Source organism: Zonotrichia albicollis, chromosome 4 (genome assembly GCF_047830755.1).
Source record: "Zonotrichia albicollis isolate bZonAlb1 chromosome 4, bZonAlb1.hap1, whole genome shotgun sequence".
In the NCBI taxonomy this organism is placed as follows: Eukaryota; Metazoa; Chordata; class Aves; order Passeriformes; family Passerellidae; genus Zonotrichia; species Zonotrichia albicollis.
The window spans coordinates 11,524,283-11,545,696 of NC_133822.1; the positions used below are offsets into that span (position 1 = coordinate 11,524,283).

The 21,414-nt window shown below is 40.0% G+C and overlaps 1 protein-coding gene across 3 annotated transcripts in view; it reads left to right on the plus strand.

Moving 5' to 3' along the window:
* Positions 1–517: 517 nt before the first annotated feature.
* SEMA3C (semaphorin 3C) overlaps positions 518–21,414 on the plus strand; it is a 117,593-nt gene continuing 96,696 nt past the window's right edge. The window contains exons 1-3 of one of the 3 annotated variants that reach the window (XM_074538788.1): positions 519–773; positions 974–1,056; positions 4,145–4,285. In XM_074538788.1, coding sequence (XP_074394889.1) covers positions 4,183–4,285 — 103 coding nt within the window. In that variant the 5' untranslated portion in view covers positions 519–773; positions 974–1,056; positions 4,145–4,182. Of the gene's footprint in view, positions 774–973; positions 1,057–2,571; positions 2,860–4,144; positions 4,286–21,414 lie in introns of those variants that run through there. The other 2 variants (XM_074538791.1, XM_074538789.1) reach the window with 2 other exon arrangements.

The following is a 21,414-nucleotide window of genomic DNA, read 5'->3' on the forward strand; positions in this document are numbered from 1 at the left end:
GGATCAATCAGAGGGCTGAATCCAACCACTGTTTTAACACTTCTCTTACTTTTCTTCGCTTTTAAAGTTTTAAATATCGGAAATAGTTCGCGGGGAGTGTAAGCACCCATCCGAGGGTCTGTCTGTTACCCTGTTCCCCGTCACGGCCGCCCGCTCCCGTTCCCTCTGCACAGTGACCCCTGCCGGCCTCCGGCCTCTCCCGCATCCCCGCGGCCGCGCCAGGGCCCGGCTCCGCTCCCGGCCCGGGGCCGCTCTGCCCGGGTCCCGCCGCTTCTCCCGGCCCTGCCCCGGCCCCAGCAGCGCTCCGGCACGGCCCGCCCGGCGGGGCAGAAACTTTCCGGGCGAGTTTCGCTCCTGCTCCGGGCGCGATGAGCCGGGGGCTGCGGCGGCCGAGCCCCGCGGCGCCGAGCGCGGGCGCTGCGCCCCCCACGCCGCCGTGCGCGCCCCTTAGCCCACCATGCGCGTCCCTCTGCTCTCTCTGCGCGCCTCTTGCGCCCCTCTGCGCTCCCTGCGCGTCCCTCAGCCTGCCCTCCTCTCCCCGCACGCTACCCGCGGCGCTGCCTGGGGCGGGCGGACGGGCCGGGCGGCAGCCGGCGGCGCGCAGGGCGGGGTGTGGCCTCGCCATTATTTATGAGCTCCAGCCCCTATTTGCTCAGCTAATGATGCACCGGCGGCCGCCGAGCCTCGCCTCGCCGGAGCGGCGGCCAGGGCAGGGCAGCGCCTGTAACTCGAAACCAGCGCCGGCACCGCGCGGCCGCTCCATTCACTCCTAGGTGCGTGCTTGCGCGCGGGGAGAAGCGCTCCCTGAGCCTCAGGAGTCACTGCCAGGATTATTGCACAGAGGAGCCGGGAGTATCTTTACAGCCACCACAAGGAGAGACTTTTCTTCTTTTTCCTTTTTTTTTTTAATTTTCTTTTTTTTTTTTTTTATTTTATTTTTATTTTATTTATTTTACTCTCTGCCGTGAACCAGGTTTGGAATTAAAATGTTCTGGTAGCAGGAGTGGAGTCTATAAACTGATAGAAATCAGTAATACTGCTGCTTCCAATAGCCAGGTAAGCATAACTTAAAGTTCTCTTTCTTTTCTGTAATAGATGTGAAATGTCTCTGATGGTTGGAATTTGCTGCTGTTCACAGATAGTTAAACCAATGCTTTCCAGATTGGCATAGTCCGTGTTTGGCAGGGTTTTTTAGTCTTTTTTTTGTCCTTCATTTCTTTTCTTTGCTCTGCCAAATGATTTTCCTTACAGGATTTAGGGGTAGGACCCAGGCTGTAGCAGATGACACCTGCACAGCGCTTCCTAGCAAAGCGATACTTTCCAGAAGCCGTGCCGCATGCTGCCAGCGACCTCCGTGGCAGCGAAACTTCACTACTTCACTTTCGTAGCGGTTTCTCTGTTTGTGTACAGTTAGCGCTAGAATGTAAGAACAGAAATGCAATTAGACGCTGCTTTTTGTCTGTCCTGTTGGATTCTAAAGTACTTGCAAGGGTTTAGGTCTGTGTGTTGTCAGCAGAGATCATGTGCACTGGACGTGCTGAATATAGTATCATGACTTACTGAGATAAATTCAGAGCTGGGATATAAGCCCATAGCAAGAGTCAAACCTGCAATGAGCTGTCAGTTACCAGCTCTGTAAATCTCTGAAATTAAACCTATTTCCATTAGGTAACTCACATGTCAGGCACCCTGAGGTACCTTTTTGTCACTATATGCATTTAATATTTATGTGTCTAACAGCTGGGTAGGAACCATGCTGCTCAGCACTTGAATCTTATATTTGCCTGTCACTTCTGTGTTAACGGTGAAGATCTGCAATTTGAGCAATGAGATGTAGCAATGTTTCACTCCTCTAACTGATTACACTAGAATTGGCAGGAGGCACGAGAGTGGGAGGGAAAGAGAGCTGAAAGGGTTTTTTTCTATTATTGTTTCCTACAGTATAATTTAAAGGAAGAAGGAAAGCCGCACTTCATCACTTGTTCCTCTTTGACTTTTTATCTATATTGCAAAGAAAGCATGGTGTTACTACTGTAAAATACTTATCCCATTGCGTCTGTTAAATCACGTGTTCTGTATGATTGGCTATTTATTTTGGCCTGACAAAGAAATTTTATTGGAATTTAATGCCATTTCTCTCTTAGAAGAGGAGTAAGTTAAAGGATATCCCATGGGCAAGTCACAAGGTTTTAAATTTAAAGCCCACAAAGCAACATTAGTACTAGAGTTCGTGCAGCTTGTTTAAAAATTATTCTTGGCAAAAACTCTGCAACTATCATTTTATTAGTTAACAGACCCTTAGAGATAATTTGGAACTAGGCCAGAATGGATATGTTTTTCCTACAGACCCGATCTGTAGCTGGCAAATTTCTGACAAGGTTGTTTTTGTCAATTAGCAGAGTTGCAGAATTGCTTGATCTCCGTGCATTTCCCAGTACTCAGAGCAGATAATGAGGGAGAGTTCAGAGTGTGGGCTGCAGAGCTCTGCGCTGTCATGCACGCTCTCCTTCCCACCCCCAGCCTGGTGTGAAGTCCTCATGCACAGAGAAGCCTTTCCAAGCGATTTACAGTGAGTGGATGGGGAATGACAGGGGTGGTAACGAGATACGGGGCTTTTACCGCTAAATCAGTGGTGTGGATCCAGCCCCAGCCAGTGCTGACCTAAACTCATCCCTGCCTGACAGCTCATTCCTGCCGTGCTGGGTGCTTACAGCCGGTCCCTTAAGGACAGGTGTGAGCCTCGGAGGGACAGGATGAACGAGGCTGTAGAAAAATTGGCTGTAGAAATACTGGCTTCCACTGGAGGGACTGTAGTGCTGGAGCAGAGCTGAGGTGAAGATTGCCAAGCTGACTGCACAGGTAACAAGTCTTAATAAAAATAAATGTACAGCCTTTAAGGATATCTTCTAGCTGTAGGGGTTGTGACTTTCAAAGTGCTTCCTGTTGCCATAAAATCAAGTATATCACCTGAATGATAAACTAATAAGTGGTGTCTAGTAGAAGGGCTATTTACATCAAAAAGAAATATATATATATAAATAAAAGCAGTGAAATAAAATGGGCCTAAAATGACAGTGTTATGTATTCTCACTTTTGCAGCTGAGCTGACAAAGTTGTTACAATAGGCAAAATGAAGTTTGCACTTCACAGTTTTTGGAGAGATGCAGCTTAGTAGCAGATGTGATACAGATATGCACTGTTCAGCTTCTAATGGTGGCTGGGCTTTTTTGGATCTGCTCCAAGGTCCATTAGAAAAGACACTTTCCTCCAGTGATTTCAGTAATCTCAAGTCCTTCTTGAACTAAGAAAGGATGCAGAGTTCTGGAGGGTTTTCTGAGTCTCTGAGATGCTCAGGCTTCTCAGCAGCTAACTCCTATAAGTGAAGGTTCAGCAAATGTGCAGGAGAAGTAGCAGATATATCAAGTGTGGTATCATTGTCCAACTCCGGGATTCTTAGTGCCCTGTAAGAGTCAGTGAGAGCAGGTGTGTATCCTGAAAGGAGCTAGCCCAAAAAGCAAACGTTGACTAACAGTTTCAAGCGTGTTGAAATACTTTTGGTTTCACAGTTTTGAAACTAATGACGTACACAGCCAGAATTTCTTTAAAGAAAAACTTTGAGGTGATTAGAGAGCTCAGCTTGCTAAAACTTAAATCTTATTTCCAAGCACCTTTAAGATGTTTAAAGAAAAGAAAGAAAAACCAAACAACCAATAACCCAAACCTCCCCCCCGCTCAACATGAGAGAGAGATGTTCTAAAAATATCAGCCAGATTTTTATTCGTGAAACTTTATCGCCTGTCCTTGCTTTGCTCTGCCTTGACATTTAGCATAATTATATTTCCAGCAGGTGGAATTGTCTTCATCTCAAATAAAATGAGTCTAGTGCTGTAGTCTGCCCTAGCCAAAAACTGGGCTCTCTTGGTTCCTACTAACAGGCAGAGTGTTCCTCTTGTGCCAGCACAGGAAACTGCTGGGGAAAACCACTTTCAGATGCACAAAGGAAAAACAGGAGTGCTGTACCTCCTTCACATCAGTAATTATGGCTTCAGCTGGAAGAGGCCTCCAACACAATCTTTCCATACTTCTGTTTTTGCTCCACAAGAGTGTATGAGAAGAGTAATGTGATATTATATCTCTCTTTCAGGTTTCATTTCTTGGATATTAAGTTGCAAATCTGAAGAGATGGCGTTTCTTGTAGTGAACGTGTTGATTGGGATATTTATTTACTTTAGCAGTGTAAAAGGATCTTCCCAGCCTCAAGCAAGGGTGTTCCTAACATTCAATGGTAAGAAAGAAGATAAACATTCTTAAACAAATATTATGATTGAACATTTTCTTCTTCTCCTCAAATTCAATAACTGAGTAGAAACTGGCATTTTGATCTGTGTCCACAATTACAGTCTTTGGTTTGTTGCTGAGGCACCTGTCAGCCTAAATTTGATTCTCTTACCAGAGTCTACCTATTGCTGTAGATGCATATTTAATATATAATTAATAATTAGTGGACTTTTTATTTTGGATTATTACGACTTACTAAAAATTAAAGGCTTGTTTCTTATCTGTAATTTTGCTTGGAAAAAATATAACACATTACATGTGGTGGAGATTATTAATGATTTGAGTTGCTTTCCTCTTCAGTCAACTGAAACACTTTATATTCTGAAAGTGGGGCTGCCTGAAGTTTTACCAGAATAGTTAGCCAGGCACAGAGTCCTTTGGAAAAATTCCATTCCTTGTGCACTTTTTGCTCTGTGTAGGATGTACATACCCTGTAGCAGTCACTGATGCCTTCATACTGTAACCCAGCAATGAAAATTATCATTTTCAAAAGAAAGTTTCTTTTACTTCTGAAGTGCTGAGCAGTATCTCATTGCTGCAATTATACCAGTATTGCTTTTAATAGTAAAGTAACTTATTCTTCTATTCTTAAATGCTGATTTTACAGAATGTGTGTGTTCTTCAGCTTACAGTGCCTGTTAAATCTGAGCTGAAACTTTCTGTCACTAATTATAGAGGCATTGAGTTTCTCCAGCCCTCTGCCTTTTCTGTGATTGTCTTTGAGGTAGGAGGGCTTGCTACTTCCTGCACCAATACTGCTTGCATTAGGATGGCTTCTGTGGTTCATTAGTGCAGGGATGCCCTGCCGCTGCCTTGGGAATACTCTGTGTGCTCTGGACATCTCTAAGAATTGCTTTAAAAATAGTCAGAGCTAGTCAGTATCTCAAACTTCTACTTGATACTGTGATCAGTAACTATGAAAACATGAGTCTGAGAGACATCCAAGTTAGACCTGCAAATACCAACCAGACTTTGAATAATTAAGTTATAGAACAAGGGGCCCTAAACTGATCAATGCAGTACTTAATAGGTGTAAAATACCATGGCTCCAGGAAAAGCTATAGTAGGAATTAAGTTCCAAGAGGGAATTCAAATGAAGAAGTAGGGATAGGAGTTTATTGTCCTTGTATATAGTCTGCACTGGTTTTGGTGGAGACGGAGCTGTTTTGGCACAACTCAACACAGAGGCAGGTTTGGCTGTGGTTGTGTGTTACATTGTAGGTTTGCCACAGTTATGCACAACAGGCTGATTTAGATTGCCACATCATCTCCTTGGTGGCCTTGAAAGTAATCTGAGCTTCCCTTGATCTCTGGTATGACCATGAAGTAGGAAGTGTTCATGTCTTGTGGCATTCAACCTTGTGAATGGCAAGGAATAAAAATGAGAGGCAAATGGTTTTAAGAGAAACTCAGGAGCTTTTGTCTCATCACAGGTGCCCTGCAAGGCTGAAACAGTGAAGCATCCATAGGGCAAAAGACCCCAAACCTAAGAATTAAAAAAAAAAACCCAAAAAAACCAGAATTAAAGCCTTAGTTTCTGTGTTGCTGGGAGGAGGTTGTCCCTTCTCCATTCAGAAGGGGCTATGATAGCTTCATGCTGCAGTGACCCCTTTGTCTGGTCAGGTCCTTGGGCCCCAAGGGCTCTGTCCCCTGTGCCAGCCCTGGGGACACAGCCTTGCCTCACCAGTTCCTGCTGGAACCCTCCTTGGCTGTCTTGGTTAGAGAGCCTTGCAGTGCTATCTGATTTTCTTAAAACTGACTTTTTACTCTCCCTCATACTTAACAGCCAACCTTTGAAGAAGAAATTACATTTTGAGGTCCTAAATTTTTATTGGGTCTTTTGAAGTCATAAAAGTAAAAAAATGAACTATGTGTTTTTACAATATGAGAAGTATGTCTGAAATAAAAAGCTAAGCTTTTTGTGTAATATATAAACAGAAGTTTTATTTTTAAACCTGATTTCCAGATGGTAAGAAAAAACTTTCATTATGCGAAAAGAGTTTGCAGGTTGTTGTGTATACCAAGGTAATGGTCCCACCTGTAATATGAATTTCTGTTCTATAAATCTTTGTTTGTGTACATGAGTAGAGATGTAATAGAAAAAGGTGAAACTTTGTATTGTTCTCTAGCTATTGTTCTCTAGTGTCATAACACATTTTTTCTTCATAAGCTGCTTCATAACTTCTTGTTTTTAAATCATGTAGAAATACCAAGTTATTTGGCAGTCTCCTTGCCCTGAGAAGCTGTCAGTTTTATGGAGAATTGTCACTCTTTTTAAAGTGCATCATTTGAAAATAAAACCATAATTAGGACTCCTTATGTTTTAAATGACATTAGACAATGAAGACAAGTCATTCAAGCTTAGGATACTTATGTGATATTTTTCAGGTTCTGAATTGGGTTTGGCTCTGTGTCTACAATTACATTGCATAAGTTTTGGGGGTAGAGTGTATACAGGAGGAGAAAATGAGTGATGCTTTTCAAAGCTAACTTGCTCCTTCACGATCAAGTCAATTGAGCTCATTCACATTGTAGCATTTCTCATGGGAAAATCCAGCAAGTATCTTGACCTATTCTGTTTTTCATCAGGAAAGATAAAAATGCGAATCATTTGAATCATGGGCTGCTTTTCTCTTTGCCATCTACTTCATTAAGAATCAAATGTAATTAAAAAGTGCGCCTGGGTAATACCTCAAGAGCCTGATAATAGGGATTTTGCAATTAACTTCAATGGATGAAGGACTGCAACCCTAACTTCTGTTTCTGAAATCAAAAGCCTGGCCCCTTGTCTAATTAAAATGTAGTTCATGCCTTAGCTGAGGCTGTTAACTGTGGGTATGACGTGAGTGTGGAACTCGCTGCTGTCTGCACCCCGAGTGCCTTGGAAATTGCTGTGCTGCACAGAACCCTGAGGCCTGATTCCTGTTGCTTGCACCTTGTATAGCCATTTACTCAGCTGGAAGGAGAGGTCAGGCTGGAGCTGAGCTGCTGCTTTGCTCAGGTAATACAGGGAACTGGGCTTAAGGAGAAAGAGGCAAAGGGGCTCTGGGTGTGCCTGGGGTGATTTTGTGTGACCTGATTGTCCTGTTCAAGGGGGATGGCTCAAACCACTGGTACCTGTACAAGGTCTGCACTTGAAGAACTGCTGCAGCTGAAGGAAAAAAGATGCCCCAGGCTTTTCCTATTCTGAAATTGCAAAGATGTGAAGCCTGTGGTGCAGCAGGTGCAGCAGTGTTGGGAATCATCTGCTGTGTTCCTGTTAAGCCTGCAGGAGTGAGGGAACCTGGCACGGGGAAAGCAAAGCACTCAACATGTCTCCCTGCACCATTAGTACACTATTCCCCCTCCTCCTGCCTCTTCTGGCTCCTTGTCCCTGGAATAGATGTTTTTTAATCTACTTAAATCACCTATCATGATTTAAAGCACCATAGTTTATTTTCTCTTCATGGCAAAAGACTTACCTTATCTGTTTATCAACAATCAAGTGTGGTGCCTGCTGTTTCTCAAGCTCCATGCATTCCTTCTTGTCACTTCATGTTCCTGAACAGATAATTGGGAGCTGTATCCTTCAGTCTTCACAGGGAAAAAGCCTTTCTGAAATCAGTGGGAGTATTACCAGAAAAAGGAAGGAGGTACTAGACTCCAGGTTAGTGTCAGACTTTGTTTCATTCCAATTCCAAGAGAGCTGGAATGAAACAAACCTTTTGGGTTTTGTTGCAGGCCTAAAATGCTGAGACATACCATTTTAACAACAAATTCTGAATTGATTGAAGCAGATAGAGTATTTTTTAAAATATTAAAGCAAATAGTGTATTTTTTAAAATACACTCAAACAAAGCGTCTTTGGGATTTAAATTTATACAGTGATACACAACAAAGTGATAATTTCACAATTTACTGGGAATGTGTAATGCATTCCTGCCTTAAATGTCTGGTCTAGCAGATATTTCCCATGCAGATTCTTCTATTGTCTGCAGTGAAAATTCCATATGAGAAGTGGATCAAGGCTAATTTGCAGACAGTTTTGTTCTTCTCTTTGTTATAAAATTACTAGAACACGTAAAGGAATTTTAAGAAAGTATCAGTCAAATTCATTAATGACAATTAAAGTGCACAAAATGTCACCAGAGCAACAGCAGCACTTATTCAACTGTCAACATATTTTAAAAGATTTAATGCAACCCCTGTGGTTACCCTCAAGGAAAAATAAAGGAACTGAGAACCATTTTCCTTGCGCTCTTGAGCAACAGCAGTACAACTTGTTTTTAAACAATCCCTCATTGTAATGTTAATGTTACCACAGTTAATAAAAAGTTCATTTATTATTTGAGGGACTTTGTGTTGATGACAGTCTAGTAGGCAAAGGTTTACACTCGTATAGTTGATTGGGTCTTTTTTGGTGTCCATGGAATGAAAGCTATTTACAAAATGAAGTAGAAGTAAACCATTAAAAGAGAGAAAAAAAAAGAGATCTATGGTTTAATTTTGTTTACATCCAGGACTCACCTTGAATGTTCATATAGTTGCTATAGTTGCTTGATTTTCAGCAAATTGTGGGTAATATTTTCTCAAAGTTAACTGATTTGAGGGTTTCACAGCTTCATGGATCTTAAATAATGTTAATTTATAAAGTGCTGAGAACCAGCAGTGTGAAAATTTTCCCAATTTAATTGTGTCTCACTGGAGATCTAAAACACTTTATTTGAATACATCCAACTAAAAATAAAGTACTATTTTATCTTTAGTAGAGAAGATTGGTTTTTACAGTTATAGAATCACAGAATGCTAAGTGGTTGGAATGGATCTTAATGGATCTGGTTCCAACATCCCCTGACATGAGCAGGGATTCCTCCCATTAGACCAGGTTGCTTAAGGCTTTATCCAAGCTGCGCTTGAATACTGCCAGGGTTGGTATATCCACACTCTCCCTGGCAACCTGTTTCAGTGTCTAACCACTCAAGAGTACAAAAATTCTTCCTCTTATCTAACCTAAATTCGTCCCCCTTTCAGTTTATGCCCATTTCTTCATGTCCCATCACTCCTGCCAAAGAGCCTTTCTCTGGCTTCTCTGTAGCCCCTTCAGATACTGGAAGGTCTCTGGTTGCTGGGAGGTCTCCAAACCTCCTCTTCTCCAGGCAGAGCAGCCCCAACTTTCTCAGCCTGTCCTTGTGTGGGAGGTGCTCCAGTCCCCTTATCAACTTTGTGACTTCCTCTGGATTTGCTCCAACAGTTTCAAGTTCTCATTTTGGGGACACCAGAGCTGTGGTGAGTATTCCAGATGGGGTCTCGAATTGACAGCTTTGGTTGTTACAAGTTATAGTCTTTGGCGGTAATTTTTACACTTCTGCCTTCTCTGTATTTTTTTCTGTACCTTTTTTTTGTGTGTGTTTCTTTATTCTCTATTATATAAACAGAGGCTTATTGCTATAAATCTTGCATTGAAATTCAATTGCTTGAATGGGCTATGAGTTAAATGTACCAAAAAAAAATCAAACATATTAAAGGAAGCATTATTTAAAAACCTCTGTAATCTTTCTACAATTCCATGGTTAAAGGTCCTATATGCCAAATGATATTGAATCTGCTTATTTTCATGTTCAGTGCCAATGTCTTTGAGTTGGCTTCATTGTCATTATTGACATGAGTCAATAGAGAGGATAATTTATTGTTTCTGTATTTAGTTAAATTGTGCCATGTGATTTGACTTCAGTTGTGAAAATGGTCTTGCAATAAAGCTGAAGTCACAGGTGGTGTTTGGTCCAGTTCTGTGTTTGTGCTCTAAAATTACTGTAAGAGGAACCCTCATGGGAAAGCACAAAGAAGTATGTCTTCAAGGTGGTTAATTATGAGGCAACAGAGGTGTCTGATGATTAACCAAAGGTTGTTAATTACTAGGCAACAAATTACCAGCCTACAAATTTGATCCTGCTCTTGGATGAAGAGCTCATCTGAATTTGACAAAATTTGTGAAGAATTGTTTTTTTTCTTGCACACTAATAAGTAGAACTGTTTTCTAAGAGATTACTTACTTCCTTTAATCCTTTCATGTTCCTGAACTCAGTCAATTTGACCTGTATCTGAACCAGCTGTGGTTTTGTTTGTTTTTTTAAATTTTGGTATGGAAAAATCAAACTTTATCTTAGAACATTTTGACAGATTCTTCACATCTTGGCGCTCTCTGCTTGTCATAGAAGAAAGCAGCTTATCTTGGCCAATTCCATTCCTCTGTCATTACAGTTCTTTCTTGCATTGCCTGTCCAAGGCAAATGCTGAAGTCCCTACGTAGGCAGTTGTATTGCCATTATTCTACAACACATCTTCTTTTTATGCTTAAAAAAATGTGATGAGAGAGAAATGGCATAGACATTTCCAATACCCCATTTTTTTCAGTGTTTGGGTACCAGTAACAAGAGCTCCTCTGTGAGCTCACAGAGCTCCTACTGGATGAGCTCAAAGTGCACTTTGAAATGTGGAGCTGCACAAGCCTTTGTGTGTATCAGATATAATTAGTGACGTGACTCACAATAATTACTCATTTTATTGAAGTGCGTTGACTGAGGTCCTGCCATGAATAAATACATAGACCAAGAACTTGTGCTGTTACTTGAACTGGCTGTTCCCTCAACATGTGTGTTTTGTTCTTTTTGGTGCTGACTTTCTTAGTTCTCAGTAACACTCCTTAATAAAAGGACTAGGCAGTTTCTCAGGGGAAGGTCTTTGTCCTAGGGACACGGTTTACTGATTCACAGTGCAGCTCCTCAGCTCATCTTACCTCATCTTACACTCGGGCATCCCTGGCTCAGCAGACACCAGGCTAAAAGAAGGCTGTATGTTTTTGCCTGTTCAGTTGATTACAGAGGTGGAGTCTCAGGGGTACAACTGAGGAAAACGTGCTCCATTACCTGAGTAATCAGGGTGATGTTGTACCTCTCTTACTGGGAATCAAGATAAACGTGTATTTCCAGGAATGAAGAGAATGATTGTGGTTAACAGAGGATTTATGTTATTCAGTGCAAACTTGGTACAGCTGCATTTGCATTGTTACTTCATCTGCCACTGACACAGCTTCTTCCAGGAAGCAGAAATCCTGGTAGTGATTTACTGGATCTAGGATTCAGGTGTAACAATGGAAGGAAGATAGGGAGCGATTGCTCTGCCTCTCCCATGAAACCCCTCTGGAGCTAGGACCATCATCTCTTTAGAGACTTTAGGTCTTTGCCTTATCTTTGTGAATGTAAGGCAAACTATTCCTCCTTGAGGAGAAGTTTCTGGATTCTTTTGTGTGTAAGGTTGGTGGAGGTTTTATTTCCTGCTCCTTTATACAGTATTTGAGATATTTCCACCTACTACTCTAACCCAACAAGTAAGTTATACAAAAGTGAGTGCAACAAAGGTTCCTCAGTTACCACAACTAATACCCCAGATTATACAATTTTTTTTTTTTTGGAAACACAGTACACATAGTTTTAACTTACACTCTTACAAGGCTTTTATTCCAAGGCAGCATTTTGAAGACATGTCTTGCTGCCATCTTACCTACAAGAAATCAGGCCGTGGTATTTCATCATTATCATAAAAGAAAAAGAAAAAAATCTGTAATTTTCCATCATATCACCTTGATAGAAAAAAGTCTCTGGAAAGCATTTCACCAGTGAAAAACTCCAGTGAGTGCTGTCAGGGAGTTGCAAGAAATACAGGATTTATTGGGAGCTCTGTGTGTTGTTGGGAGAAGTGGATCTCAGATCTGGTGTGTGAAGACCCTCAAATCACCATGAGCTTAGAGACACTGTGAGCAACTTTCAGGGCTGAGCTCTTAATTTGTTATTTAGCCACCATCTCCCAATGCTATATGTAATTTTTAATGACATTGATAATATTGAGAAAGGAAGAATGGTTTTGGTTTTGTTTGGGTTTTTAAAATTTTTATTTGGAGGCTGTAAGTAAACACTTCATATGAAATACATCCTATTTTTTGTGAGAATGTTTTATTTCCAGTAAAAATTTCAAATGCAAATATGATTTTGTGAGATGCAATTTTTAGTGATACAATGGAATGAATACCCAGACTTCTGAACTGTTCTGCCTAATCTTGCACACTGCTCTGGAATAAATTATTACCTCACCAAAATTATCTTCTAGAATGTGGATGAGGAGACATCACAATCAGCTGGGACTGCCAAGTTTCTTCATGGAAAAAATATGTGTATTGGCAATTGCTTCTATTTTTTTAAAAAAAGAACACGAATCCAAATTCTTTTAATTACAGGCACTGCTTTCAGCCATTAAGAAGGCCAGAATGGCATTCCAAAATTAAAAAAAAAAAAAGGTTTTAAGAATTACTCGGCAAATGTGTGATGTATTAAAATTCACTTTCAAGTATTGTCTCAACTGTTGTCTCCTTTTAGAATTGCCTTTGCAATTTCACAGTTCTGATATTGCTTTGAAATGGAACTGAAAAACACAAGGTCTAGCAAATCCCTCCCTGACAGTAATAGGCTTTCTCAGTTACATGTTCTCCTTATCATTTGTTGTTGTTTCTGTTGCTTAACAATTCTTTTCTGTTGTTTAATACCATTTCTCTTTGCCATTCTTAAAGAAAATATATTTATTTTCAAAAGCTTTGAGTTGTGCAGAGTAAATCAATTTACTTCAGCTCAGAATCAATTAAATTGGACAAACATTTGTCTTCTTTTAACATGTGTGTAAATCAGGCTTGATCTCTCAGTCTCCCAGCTCAAAGGAGCTGCAGAGTTAGATTTACAAGCATAAGAGAAATATGCAAGGCAAGTGTCTGTTCCCTTATTTAGCTCAATTGGCTGAAAATGATGAGTTTTGTTTTCTTTCCTTCTCATGATGCAAAGTTTTGAACAAAAGTACCATGGTAGATATGCACACTACAATTGATAGTGCAACAGGAAACAGAGAGGGGAAGACAGTAACAGTAGATGTAATAATTAATATTGAAATAATGAAATACTTTCATTATTTTTAATGAAAAAAGGCATATTTATTTAGAACAGTGTTATAGATACATCAGTTTGAAGCCTTCATTTGTTGATCCCAAGCATTTTACTTGGTTTGAGCCTAACCCTGATACAGAAACTCCTTGAGACCAACTACTGCTCTCAGGAGAGTGGATTTTCCTTCTCCTCTGAGACATCCTCTGAGCCCATAGCCAGCCAGGGAATGAAACACTCTTTTCCTTGGATCCAGCACTGTCACACACCTCTTTGGCCTTTCTGGTGCATTACAGTGGCACAGGGTACACATCATGAGCTGTACTTTCTGTGGCCCTTAGGAGCTCCTCCTTGTCTGGAGCAGCCAGCCTGCATGCCTCTCATTGCAGCTGTCTGAGACAGTCTCTGTGTGAGTATGTTGAGTGCTCTTACAAGGCAAATATCAAATTAGAACACAAAAATGGGAGCACTTGAATTTTCAGAATGGCACTTTCTGGGGTTTTTTAATATCAGCCAATTAAGATGTTATTTTCAAGGAGAGGCTTGGCATTTTTTCAAAAATTTACTTCTCGAGGCCTGAAAAGACTTTAGTTGGCATGGAGAAGTGATCCCAGGCTTAGAGTTTGTGATGGCTTCAGCCTGAACACAGCTGGAATTTTTTAAGCTGATTTGACTAAAAACCCACTTCCTGCCACTGTTGAAAATAATGCACCATATATTTTTTATTTTTTTTTACCTAAAGCAGACAAACCTACAGCAAAGACAAAAGAGTTTAAAGCCCCCATAAGGTGTTTTATTGTGGTTTGCATTAAGGAACTAAAACAGTGCATACACAACTTTTAAATATGAAAATGAATATGCCTGTAAAGCCATTACCTCTTCTCTAATAACTTCCCATCTTTGTAGCTTTGGTAGCTTTAAAATGAGAAGACTGTCAGCCATTCATTTCTCCAGCAGTAACACTGTTTTACTTATGGATATTTGCAAATTTTAGGCTCTTTAGACAAAATTTTGAGAAGTGAAGTAGGTAAAGAATCATTTGTCAGTATTTTTATTCCATTTTTTTTCAAGCTCCCTCTCTACTATTTCCTGATCTCAGGTAAATATGTTCTTAATTTCACAGTAATAGCTGAAAGGCTAAGCTGCATAAAATTGCAAAAATAATTTGAAGCTTTCAGGTGCAGTCAGGTATACCAGAGTGCATGAACAGTGCCCAGAAAGTGGAGCTAGGAGAAGACTTAGGAACTTGGCTGGCATAGTTTGGCCCACCAGCCAGATACAAAACACCACAGACTTTTTATCTGGTCACACTCTTTCCTTTGAGACATGGGAGAATCTGCTTGCACAATGTGTGCTTCTATAGCTGATGAATTAATTTTCCCCAGCACCCAGAGGGTGAGCAGTGGGTTCATGAAGCACCAGCATGGTCTTACTTACTGAAGAGAAAGAACATGAGTCTTGCTGCATTTTTGGGTATATATGCCCCTGGACTAGTTAGAGCAGGCTCTGGGGAAGAAGGAAAGCACAGGAATTCAGCATCTCCCCAGCAGCTGGGGAGAGCAGAGCGACCACCCTGATGCAGGGGCTCTAAGGAGGGTTTTATAGAGCAAGGCTGTGCCAGCTGAATCAATACAGGGGCAGGGTTCATACCTACTGGGGTAATTTACAGAGATGTGTTGGGTGGGGGAGAGAGCCTCACAGAATTAATTATGAAAACCCAACCAGCCAATCTCTCTTGAGTTGGATTTTTTTTTTAGATACAGGAATCTGCCTGAAATGATGACTTAATTTCCATTTTCTATTAAAAAATAAAAAGGTAGATTTTATTCCAGATTTTCAGAGTGTCATTGGCAATTAAATTTTCTTCATAAAAACATTCCAGTTATATGCAGCACTGCAGTCCAGTGATGAGACCCCTTACTATTACTACTATTACTATTACTATTACTATTACTATTACTATTACTATTACTATTACTATTATATTTGTGCTTATATCCAGTGCATTTTATGGGTACTGGGATTTTGGTATTGGTATTAGTATTGGTACTAGAGTCAAGCACTGAATGCTGGTTATAAAGCAGCCTGTCCTTCTCCTTGTATGCTCACTTCCTCTCTTATCTTGTTCTTAAAGAGGTGGAAGAATCCTGCCTGGATTTGTCCAAGAGGCAAGCAGCTGAGTTTATTCTGTTCACTCTGTGTGGTGACTGTGACAGACCTTTGCTTTGAGGTTATTTTCTTTTGCACAAGGGGACAGTGGCATGGGAAGGGGTTTATGGCTTGCTTATGGCTATTGAAAGCTTCCCTGGCCAGCTGGAGATCACTTTCACGTTGGGTTGGATGTGAGAGAAAACATGCAATGTCTAAGATCAACTAAACTTGAGATTGTGTGTAACATCAATAAACCACAGCACTCTGAATAAACAAGGTGGCCACTCACTGTTTACTGTTCCCTTTGCTTATTTTTCCAGCACTGTGTCTGTGACAGCCCCAACCTGTTTGCTGAGCAGCTTAAAGTGGGTTTTGCTCAAAATAGGTCTAATTCTTAGCTGATAGGTTTAAGTTCTGTGTGGAAATTTAGGAGACTGTGGGACAATTTTTCACTAAAAGGCCCTTTAAAGAAAGAAAAAATTTATCAGTGGAGAGTGAGGGGGTGATATAGGAAGCACCAGGAGGTGAAAGGGGCTTGTAGAGGTTACTCACAGGCACAAAATACTGCACCCCAGCTCATGTAGTATGAGAACATTCAGCCTTAATGTATGCTCCAGAGGTAGTTTCGAGTTCCTTTGTGAGTGACTTCAAATCAAATCAGATCTTGTTTTGAAGAAAGCACACGTATGTTCTCTTAAGGTTCATTTAGGAGGCAAAATATTACTTTTCACATAAGAATGGAGCATAGTTCTGGGCTGTTGTGTCATTTATGTGTTAAAGTTTGCTGAAGTCATGCCAATTTATTTGTTTTGATTAGTGGAGATGAAAGATTGGGGAAAGAGGTTATTCAGTTTTGGACCATCCCAGCATAAAAGATTCTGGTGCAATAGGGGCCACAAGGCTGCTGTGGGTGCTGGAGCACGTGGTGAGCAGAGATTCTTACGGTGCCTGTCTGATGGGGAGAGTCAGACTCTTCTCAGCAGTACACAGTGACATCTGTTTGGATGATAGGTCTTTTTTTCCTTTTTTTTCTTTGTTTTTCCCTTCTTTTTTGTTTGTTTTGTTTTATATTGTTTTTACTATAAGCATACTGAGACATTGACACAGGTTATACAAGCAGGCAACAGACCAGGCACTGCTCCAGGTATTTGAAGCTCACTTAGGTGAGGTGCTGTGCAAACCCACCTCACGTCAGTAGGCATTCCTGTTTTGAGTAGGATTTTGGCTGACACAACCTTCAGATGTCTTTTCCAACCTGCATGTTTTGTGCTTCTGTGATTTTATCAGAGATCAGCAGGTGTGAAGGTTAAGGCGTTGGTATCTATTTTGGCAGAGTTTCCAGTACAGCTTATCTATTCAAGTAGTTCTGAAGAAGAAAGTTAGCTTCTCTCAAAAAGGTCAGAAATTTGACCCAACTGGCCTGGCATCCTGTGTGCCTTTGTCCACAATGAAAGCCATAAACACTCAGCATCAGGAATTTTTATTTAGGATTTTTTCCCCTGCAAATTATTGTGTCTGAAGTGCGTGTTTTCAAGACTGAAACAATTTGCATGTTGTGTAAATTGTTTTCTTTCACTAAAAATAGAATATATTTCCCTGGTGTGGAGGGGAAAATCATGGGTCGATCTGATTTGGTTGAATGGTAAAATACAACAATTCCTCTTCTAAGGAATGGCAAAAATCCTAGATATGCAGCATTACATGGAATTATATGAGGACAATGTCATATGACTCTATGTGTATTTTCTGTACATAATCTCCTTTTTTCTCTTGTTTAAGAAAAAGAGATTGCCTTCTTTTTAAACTGAGTTCTTTCATAATACAATAATTAAATCAGTACATTATGGTGGAGCATGAAGTATGTAGCTAAATTTACAGGTTTAAATAAATTCTATAATACATTTATTTAATTCTATTGAACTGCTTTCTTACCAAATCTGAATAAAGGTTAAATTATATAAGTAACATTTCCAACCATATTTCATGGTGTAATTTTGGTCTCAGAACAGATACTAGATCTTGTTCTGGTTGTAGTTTGTTCTCCAAGTTTGTGTCTGTATGTGTAATGTTACATAGAACAGATAAAGCAGATTCCTACAGTACACACTGTGTTTGGTGAAGTATACATGTCTACTTCTGGGCAAATTTTATATTATCTGATGTATTATATGTGTATAGCAAAAACTGTTTCCTGAAATATGATAAAATTGCAAGTCCAGTTAAAAAATTCTGAATTACCTGACCACATCCTGTTCTGAATGCGTAGCATCCTAAATTTGTCCAAGCTATTGTATTTTCTTTCATTTAAGTAGCTGAATTTGCATGCTCAAACTCTCCTCTTTAGTGATGTGTGCACATACATATACAACCAGCATAAAAAAAATTAGTAACATGATACATACTTCTGAGCTTAAGCTTTTTCTGTCTGCAGTTTGTACTGTAATATTTTGACTATTTGACAAATTCATTAGAATTGTATTGATTATTAGTCTGTGCAGACTTAGGGAAGATTTCTTTAGCCTTTTTGCAAGCCTGTACTGTCTCTGACTGGCATTACTTATCAAAGTCCCTCTGTTGTTGCTGTCTGCTATACAATCATGGAATCCTGTGGCTTGGAAGGGACCTCCAGCCAACATCATGCTCAGAGCAGGTCTGATTAGATCTGGTTGCTTTGAGACAAGTCCACTTAAGTTATTAAAAATTACAGTGGTGGAAATCCCAGTCTTTAATGGATGTTCCAGTAGCATTCCAGCAGGTTATTTTGCACATAAGTAAGAAGAGTAATTCCCCAGCCCTGAAGGTGTTCCAGGCCAGATTGGATGAGACTTGGAACAGCCTGGTCTAGTGGAAGGTGTCCCTGCCTGTGGCAAGGGAGTTGAAATTAGATGATCTTTAAGATCTGTTCCAACCCAAACCAGTCCATGATTGATTCTAGGATTTCCTTTCTTCATTTTCTTCTTGAAACTGAAGAAACTGAGTTCTTTCATCTCTCCGGGGAAGCCATGTGGTCCAGAAAGTTGTATCTTCTCTTTGGCTTATTTTTAGTCTTGGAAAGTTACTCTGTCATTCCAGTGATGAGTTGCTCACTTCAGTATCTGCTCCCCATCCCTTCACCCCTCTCCGAGTTCATCTCTGCATATAAAATTAGAAGTCTGATTCTGTGTCTGTTGCAGTAATTCATGATTCAGCCACTTTAAAACTGTAAGAATCACATATCTCTCTTTGTATATACTTACTGACTATTAAGTTGTTTTGGTGTCCATTTGGGGAAGAAAAAAGGAGGATTTTGTTTGCCTTGGTGTTTGTTGTTACAGTCAACGATTGTTTTTTCCAAAGAATGTGAACAAATGTGTGTGTTTTCAGCGCCCATGACAATTGTTTAAGGTTTCTTGAAGCTGAGTTTGTTGATATTATGAGGAAATCACCTGCCAGCCCTTCGTAGAGGAACTTCTCTATAATTTTCTGTGGATGCCCTTTGATTCCTTCCAAAAATCAATTTCTATATACAGTTGAAAAGGAAAAGCCTGTTTATTAGTTCCCTATTAATTTACATTTTGGGCATTAATTCTTGTCACTGGGGGAAGCCAAAGCATTGTGTCAGTTGGCAATACCAAAATCTCTTGTATATGAAGAATAAAGTAGAATAGATCTCAGTTCACTTCTTTAGATTCTCAACAGACAAATTCATTCTCTGTGTGGTAAAGGATAGATGGATTTTGTCTGAAAAGAGATATTCATTTCCATTTGATCTGCCTTAATCCTGAGGATATGGGTTTGGATCCCAGAGCTATTGAAAATATTAACTTGATGCTTCCATCAGCTTTCATAAGCTCTGTGATTGAAGGTCTCAGCAGTTTTTATCTACTATAATAAATGCCAATGACAAAAAAGACTAGGTAAGCTGAGGATTTTATTTTGAAGAGCAAATGAAAGTATTTTCTTTCAAAATTAAGTTAGGAAAAAAATCCTTTGGTTATTTCTTTATTGATAGAAAGTACCAACAAGAGTGTTCTTTTCTACAAATACTGCTTAGGATTTTGGGGTCACAGTTCATTGCAAAATATTCTGCCTCTGTTTGCCCAGCTGCCACACCTCCTGTGCCTTGTGTCCTCCTGTATGTGAAGGAAGAGGCTGAAAGCAAGGTAGAGGGAATAACAGGTTTAGTGCTGCTCTGCTTGCAGGCCATAATCAATGTAAATGATGTTAACAGGATTAAGACTTTTTGCTTCCGTGTGCTTATGCCACCCTAGAGGAATGGTACCCTAGTATTTAAGCACAGGCAACATGGAACAAACTTCTGGTTTGGTTTTGGCTATATAGTGACACGTACTGGTGACCCAAAATACAGGAATAAGTCATGCAAGCTTTTTTATTTTAATTTTTTCTTTTTGGTGGGTGGGAGAGGTGGTGGTGGTGTTTTTTTTGTTTTTTTTTTTGTTTTCTTTTACTGTGAAATTAAGGTTGAAACAACTGGGAGCTGCTCCTCCAGCATAACCTCGGTAGTCAAGGCAGAATGGGCCCTCAGACAGAAGCAAGCCAAAATGCCAAAACCAAAGTCAACTCTTAGGCAGAAAAAGGATACAGGAAGGATTTTTCTTTAATCTTTCATTTCAACTTCAATTTTATGGATGTTACACACAAATTAAAGTAAGATTACATTACAGAACTGTGTGTTACAAAACCTTATGGCACAAAACTTAAAGAAAAAAATTCATATTCATGTCAGATGCATTTTAATTTCAAAAGGGTCCACAGAGTTTATGCCCAGCATATCATTTGTATTGCAGCAGTCTTTCTCTGTTTTACATGTTTCCATTTGGTTTTGGCAAAATAAAAGGAAACAGTTAAAAAGACATTTCTCTGTGGAGACAAAAAAACCCCTTCTGAAGTCCAGTAATGTTACTGAATTTTGGATCATAATCATATTTTCCAGTGGTTGCAATATTTCAATTAGAAATCTGCATTTAATCACTCTCCACCCTATAAGAGGGTGTGCAGTTATGAACACAGCAATATCTGGCAGTGTTCAATGATGTCTTTCATTGTAAGAGAGTATTCAGCTTCCTAATGAATGTTAGAATGAAAACAGAGTAGATTAAAATCAGTTTCTATGTTTGTTTTTGTTTTTTTTTTTACATCCAAACTGCAGCATGAAGCATTCATCCAGCTCAGAGGTTTCAGGGCCATGGATGTGGTTTTGCATTAACAAGGTGGCATTTACATGTCTAGGGACAGACCTTGCTGCTCCGCTTGGCAGTGATGAAAAGGACACACGTTTGCTACTGTCCCTTCCTCACTGCCCGTGCCAGTAATTGCCACTTTGTACTATTTATAGAGACTGAGTTGGTTTACAGTTTTGTTTTCTCCTGTTTTTCTCTTTAGCCTCTATCCAACACAACTGCACCCAAGCTTTTTTTGAGGTTTGTCTGGTGGAAGCAGAATTAAAGATTTTTGTGTACTTTGCTGTCTTATGACAACTGGCAGCAACTGAAATGAGGCATGTCAAGTGACTACCACAAAAAGAAGTCAGTAATTTACAAGTTCAGACAAAGGTTGAAGAAACAAGCCTTCTCTGTAGTTGTTCTGTCTTGTACAGTCTGCTAATATTTTCACGTTTGAGAATATTTAATTTTCCTAATTGAGAGAATGTTACACTACAGTTGAGAAGAAAAGGCAAAATCAAAAGCAGAATACTCTCATTTTCAGCAGAGCAGTGCTAATGCTTATGTTAGTCAGTGAGAAAAACATGGGGGTGGATGAGAAACAATAATTCATTACTGTCTCTCCTGCAGTCAATTAAATCTGTCTCATACGTAGCTGATTAAAGCTGCCTTTTTTCCATAATAATAAGAAGATTAATTGAAATCAGGATGAGAGTAGGACCATTTCTCCCAGCATATCAAACCTTTAGTGGAAGGGAAAAAGTAAAACCGAAATGCCAGCCTTGCCAGGTTGAGTTGGATCATGC